The sequence below is a fragment of the Nicotiana sylvestris genome, chromosome 8 (assembly GCF_000393655.2).
Source record: "Nicotiana sylvestris chromosome 8, ASM39365v2, whole genome shotgun sequence".
Lineage (NCBI taxonomy): Eukaryota > Viridiplantae > Streptophyta > Magnoliopsida > Solanales > Solanaceae > Nicotiana > Nicotiana sylvestris.
Window position 1 is genome coordinate 49,930,466 of NC_091064.1, and position 6,864 is coordinate 49,937,329.

General features: G+C 40.7%; 2 protein-coding genes across 2 annotated transcripts; both read left to right on the plus strand.

Annotated features, from left to right (window-relative positions):
* Window positions 1-4,353: 4,353 nt before the first annotated feature.
* Window positions 4,354-4,731, plus strand: LOC138875007 (uncharacterized). Its single transcript, XM_070153811.1, has one exon. It carries the CDS (start codon window positions 4,354-4,356, stop codon window positions 4,729-4,731), a length of 378 nt encoding a protein of 125 aa, XP_070009912.1.
* Window positions 4,732-5,332: 601 nt separating this feature from the next.
* Window positions 5,333-5,728, plus strand: LOC138875008 (uncharacterized). The gene has a single exon (XM_070153812.1). It carries the CDS (start codon window positions 5,333-5,335, stop codon window positions 5,726-5,728), a length of 396 nt encoding a protein of 131 aa, XP_070009913.1.
* Window positions 5,729-6,864: the final 1,136 nt, after the last annotated feature.

A 6,864-nucleotide genomic window follows, 5' to 3' on the forward strand; every position in this document is an offset into this window, starting at 1 on the left:
GATTTGATCAAAAACCATCAATTTAGAAGTAAGAGAAGAGACCAAGACATACCTTCTTGAAAGTGCATCAGCAACCACATACTCTTTTCCTTGCTTGTACGAAATCATGTATAAAAATTTTCAATAAATTCAACTCATTTTGCATGCAGACGATTAAGCTTACCTTGGCTCTTCAAATATCTCAAGGATTCATAACCAATCTTAACCACAAACTCTCTACACCATAAATAATGTTTCCATATAGCTAAAGCCCTTATCAAAGGATATAGCTCTTTATTATAGCTTGAGTAGTTTCATGTATATCCACTCAATTTTCACTAAAGTATGCAATGGTCTTCGAATCATGCATCAAAACAACACCTATTCCTTTTTTCGATGCATCACATTGAACCTCAAAAGACTTACAAAATCAGATAATTGCATAAGAGGAGCATAAGAAAATTTCTTTCGACAAGTTAAAAGTATCATCTTGTTCTTTTCTCCATGAAAAAAATGTATCCTTCTAAATAACTTCAATTAATGGAGCACCAATGGTGCTAAAATCTCTAACGAATCTCCTATAAAACTAGTAAACCCATGAGAACTCCTAACTTCAGTTACACTGTTAAGTTTAGGCCATTTTTTGATTGTCTTGATTTTCTCTTAATCAACTTCAACTCCCTTATAAATAACAAAAAAAATCTAAGAATAACACACGATCGACACAAAAATACACTTCCTAAGATTAGCAAACAAGTGTTTCTCTCAAAGAACTTCAAAACTTATTTTAGGTGTTCCACAACTCATCTAGATTGTTAAAATAAATCAATATATCATCAAACTAAAACTACACAAATTATCCATGAAAATCCTTAAAACATTATTCATCAATCTGATGAATGTTCTAAGTGAATTAGTCAACCCAAAAGGAATAACTAACCACTCATAAATTCATATTTGGTCTAAAAAGCAGTTTTCTGTTCATATCGAGGATTCAATTGATCCAACATGTCATCAAGACGAAGGATAGGATGACAATATTTTACCTTAATCTTGTTAATAGCTTGACAATCCACGCACATCCTCCAAGATCTATCTTTTTGGGGGACCAATAGGACGGGAACGGAGCAATGACTCATTCTCTCTCTCACAAATCTCTTTTCTAGTAGCTCCTTAACTTGCCTTTGTAATTCTTTTGTCTCTTCCGGATTACTCCTATAAGAAAGTCTATATGGAGTTTGTGCTCCAAACACAATGTCAATTTGGTGCTCAATGTCGCGCCAAGGTGGTAGACCTTTAGGAATATCCTCACGGAAGACATCATCAAAATCCTGTAAAAGAGAAGAAATGCTACTTGGCAAAGAAGAAGTTAGTAACTCAGAATTAATCAAAACTTCATTGAAGTAAGTAGTATTATGGACAACCCCGCTTTTCTTGCATTCAAGGAGGACCCACGGGACTTTATTGATGAGATGCACAAGACTCTCCGAGTTATACGTGCAACTGAGACGGAAGTAGTGGAGTTGGCCTCCTATCACCTGAAAGACATGGCATACTCCTGATTTGAACTGTGGAAGAAGTCCCATGAGGAGGGGAGGCCGCCGACAAAGTGGAGTGAGTTTTCCTATTTATTGACCATTTCTTGCCTTCCGAGACGAGGGCAGCCCATGCCGCCAGTTTCAGATCCTGAAACAAGGTAGCATGAATGTGTGGGATTACAATATGAAGTTTGCGCGCTTGTTCAAGTATGTTATTTGCATATTGCCCACTATGGAGGCTAGTGTGCACCAGTTTGTGTTGGGTCTTAGCCCCTTGGTTATTAATGAGGCCGCTATAGCTGCCTTGAATTATAATATGAACTATGGGAAGATGGTGTCATTTTCTCAAGCCATAGAGACCCGAATATTGAAGGCCAAAATGGAGAGAGAGTGTAACAAGAAGGCCTGGTCCATGGGAAACTTTGGTGGTACTTCCAGTGGTGGTATTGGTGGAAGATCAGTATTTAGGGGAGGGTCATACAAGCCATCCTAGTCCTTTGCTTAGTCTTCAGTCAGTGCACTGCCATTAGGGTCCGATCAATAGTAGTGGAGCCGTTTCAGGGCCAGTCAGGGCAACAAGGAATCCTATCAACAGGATCAGCCTTGTGGGAGATTCCAAGAGAAGCGGAGGCCCCCATGCCCTAGGTGTAGGAAGATGCATTTTGGGGCTGCTATATGGACCTACCCATATTCTACTAGTGCGGTATTAGAGGTCACAATCAGAAGGATTGATGTTAGACCCGCCTGAATGTGGGAAAGGTTACGACACAGCCAGCCAGTTCTGTAGCTACTACATCTGCAATACCTCCTCCAACTTGAGGCACTCTAGCACTCGCTAGGCTAGGGGTAGATAGGGGTGGTGCACAGAGTTCGGGAGGACACAACCGATTATATGCAATTAGGGGTCACTAGAGTTCAGAGTCTTCTCCAGATGTTGTCAAAAGTATATTGATATTCCAATCTCATGATGTTTCTGCACTGATAGATCTTGGTTCCACTATGTCTTATGTCACTCCTTATGTTGCTCTAGAATCAGGATAGAACCGAAACAACTTTATGAGTCCTTCTCTATATCTACGCAAGTTGGCAAGCCTATTGTGGCCACGTGTGTTTATAGGGATTATGTTGTCATGGTTCATGGTCGAGACACCATGGCTGATCACGTTAAATTTGGGGTGGTTGATATTGATGTGATAATGGGGATGGACTGGCTTTATTCATTTTTTCCAAGCTTGATTACTGAACTAGAACCATTAGGTTTAAGTTTCCAAACGACGTTGTCATTGAGTGACATGGGAATGATGTCGTGCCGGAGGGTAGATTTAATTCTTACCTTAAGGCCACAAAGATGATAAACAAGGGCTGTATTTACCATTTGGTCTGAGTCATGAATACCGATACTAAGGCACCTACACTTAAGTCCGTGCCAATTGTGAATGAATTTTCGGAAATCATTCTTGATGAGCTCCCTGGAATCCCACCAGATAGGGAGATTGGTTTTCGTATCGATGTGATTCCAAGCATGGAACCTATATCCATTCCATCCTATAAAATGGCACCGACATAATTTAAGGAACTAAAAAAGAAGATGAAGGATTTTTTCAGAGAAATGTTTCATCCGTCCGAGTGTTTCGTCTTGGGGCGCACCGGTTCTCTTTGTAAGGAAAAAGGATTGGTCATTGAGAATGTGTATTGACTATCGATAGCTCAACAAGGTTACGATAAATAATAAGTACCCACTGCCAATGATAGATGACTTGTTTGATCAATTACAGGGTGCTAAGTATTTCTCCAAGATTGACCTAAGATTGGGGCATCACCAATTGAAAATCCGGGAGCAGGATATTTCGAAAACATTTTTCGAGACCTGGTATGGACACTTTGAATATTTGATAATGTCTTTTGAGCTAACGAATTCCCCAGCAGCTTTCATGGATCTTATGAATCAAGTCTTCAAGACTTTCCTCGTCTTATTTGTGATAGTGTTCGTTGATGACATTCTTGTGTATTTGCGAAGTTGAGAGGACCACGATGATCATCTCAGGGCATTTCAGCAGACTCTACGGTAGTATAATTTGTATGCAAAGTTTTTGAAGTGTGAATTTTTGCTTGAATCTAATACTTTCTTAGGTTACTTCGTCTCTAGTGAAGGGATCGAGGTTGATCCTCAGAAGATCGCAGCTGTGAAGAATTGGCCTAGAACTATAACTCCAACAGAGATTCGTAGTTTTTTGGGCTTATCTGGGTATTACAAGAGCTTTGTGGAGTTGTTATCTACTCTTGCCTATCCATTTACTAGGTTGACGTAGAAGACAGTTAAGTTCCAATGGTCAGATGCTTGTGAAAAGAGCTTCCAAGAGTTGAAGTCAAGATTGACTACGACACCGGTGTTGACCTTACCTGAAAGGACGGATGGGTTTGTGGTATATTGTGATGCTTTAAGGATCGTACTTGAGTGTGTGTTTAAGCAACACGGCAAGGTGATCGCTTAGGCTTCTAGGTAACTTAAGAATCATAAGAAAAATTATCCAACACATGACTTGGAACTTGAGGCGGCGGTGTTTCCATTGAAGATTTGGCGTCACTATTTATATGGGGTCCATGTGGATATATTCACGGACCATAAGAGCCTTCAATATATTTTCAAGCAGAAGGAATTGAATCTGAGGTATAGAAGATGGCTTGAGTTACTCAAAGACTACGACATCGATATTCTCTATCATCCGGGAAAGGCTAATGTTGTGGCAGATGCTCTTAGTAGAAAATCCATGGGTAGTTTGTTCACTTGGAGGAACATCAAAGGCCATTTGCCAAGGAAGTTCACTAGTTGGCTAGTATGGAAATTCTTCTTGCGGACTCTAGTAAAGGAGGGGTGACTGAGCAAAATAGTGCTGAATCATCACTTGTAGTAGTGGTCAAGGAGAAACAATACAATGATCCATTGTTGGTGCAGTTTAAGAAGGGGGATCGTAATTATTTAACCATGGCTTTTTATCTTGGCACAGATGATGGTACACTAACATGTGAAGGGCGATCATATGTTCCAAATGTATATGGTCTCCAAGAAAGAATCATGATGGAAGCTCATAGTTCCGGGTATTCTATACATCCAGGCTCTACAAAGATGTACCATGGCCTCAAGAAAGTCTACTGGTGGAATGATACGAAGAGGGATGTAGCGGACTTTGTGGCAAGATGTCCAAATTGTCGATAAGTGAAGGCCGAACACCAAAGGCCCTGTGGTCTGGCACAAAATATAGAAATTCTAATATGGAAGTGGCAAATGATCAATAAGGACTTTGTGATGGGTTTACCTTGCACACTTTGCAAGATTGACTCGATTTGGGTGATTGTGGACCGACTTAGGAAATCAGCACACTTCTTACCTGTTAAGGCTACCGACACAGCAGAACAGCATGCTCAGTTGTATATCACAGAAATAGTCAGGTTTCATGGCACTCCAATCTTTATCATCTCTGATTGGGGGGCACAATTTATAGCTAACCTTTGGAAGAAATTTCAACAAGGTTTGGGTACTCAGGTGAATCTCAGTACAGCCTTTCATCTACAGATAGACGGACAAGCCGAGCAGACTATTCAGATGCTTGAGGATATGTTTCATGCTTGTGTTGTTGACTTCAAGGGTTGCTGGGATTCATTTGCCGCTCATAGAATTTGCCAACCACAACAGTTACCATGCTAGCATTCAGATGGCACCGTTCGAGGCTCTATATGGTAGGAGATGTAGATCTCACATTAGGTAGTTCGACATTGGGGAAGCAGAGTTGGTTGGACCAGACCTTGTGCATCAGGCTATGGAAAAGATGAAGATCATTAAGGAATGGTGGAAAACTGATCAAAGTCACCAGAAGTCCTTTTCGGATGTGCGTCACAGAGATTTGGAGTTCAAAGTGGATGATTGGGTATTCTTGAAGGTTTCTCCCATGAAGGGTATAATGTGGTTTGGGAAGAAAGGGAAATTATATCCCAACTATATTAGGTCGTACATAATCATTCATATGATCGGTCAAGTGGCTTACAGGCTCGAGCTACAACCAGCGATGTCATTGGTGCCCCTGGTGTTTCATGTATCTATATTGAAGAAGGTAGTTATAGACTCGGTGCTCATTGTTTTGGTAGACGCTATTGAGGTTAATGAAGAATTGACTTATGAGGAGATTCTGATTGCCATTCTTGATAGGCAAGTCTGAAAGTTGAGGAATAAAGATATTGCCTCCGTTAAAGTGCTATGGTGAAACCAGTAGGTTGAAGTAGCCACCTGGGAGGCATAGGAAGAGATAAAAAAGAAATTCCCTCTTCTGTTTGTATAACTAAGTAGCTGTGTTTTGAAAGAATGTTAAGAACTTACTTTATATGAATTATGTTCAACTTGTACGGTTTATGTTAAAGATGCTCCTTTTGGTAATATAATGCGTACGAGGTTATGGTTGGTGTTATTGTCATGTTGTGTTGCGTCATTGGATTATGAATATATTGTTAGGATTGTTTCCTAGGGTTCTATGACAGGTGGATAGGCCAAAATGCAGGCGAGTCTCTGCCAACATTTTTGAAAATTTGGGGAGTTAGTCAGATTTGGAATTTCATGTGTGCGAGAAGTCATGTTGGGTGTTTTGGTCGAACTTTATTCCTCATACGAGGACAAATGATCCTAAGCGGGGGAAGATGTATGGCCCTATAAAACTTTACCAAGAGTCTGAGGTTTCGTGGTGCGTAGGTAGGCTAATGTGTTATAAGGGTATAGAGAAGAGAATTCTTCGGGGTACAGACTTTTTGGGTTGTGCAATGCACTGGGCAGTTGGCTGGATAATTATTAAAACATGGCATTTCTTTGGTCCACTATGCGACTGCAAAACTACTGCACGGACCACAGATCTGTCATAGAGTGGAATAGGAAAAACAGTTATGCGACGGCATAATAATTTTGTGGGTCGTACTTCCATCGTAGAACCAGCATGAGAAAATTCTAGAGGGAGATACCACTGCGCATTATGCGGACGCATAACATTTCTGCAAACTGTAGAATGGCCGCAGAATTGTCCAGGTCAGCCCAGTTTTAGGGACCATTTTTGCAGTCCACTTAGCGGACCGCATATCTATTTTGTGGTCCGGGTCTGTGATCGCAAACCCGGTTTGGAGGCCTAAGTTTGAGAAAATTTACCCGACGCCATTTTTGTAAAAAGACTTTGGGGTTTATTTTGCTGGTTTAAAAGGCCGTTTTAGAGAGTGGAGGAGTGTTTTAGAGAGGGAATAAGAAGCTTCCACCATACTACTAATCATACCCTACTCAAGCCTTGAATTCAACAAGGAAAGCTCTCAAGGTCTCCTT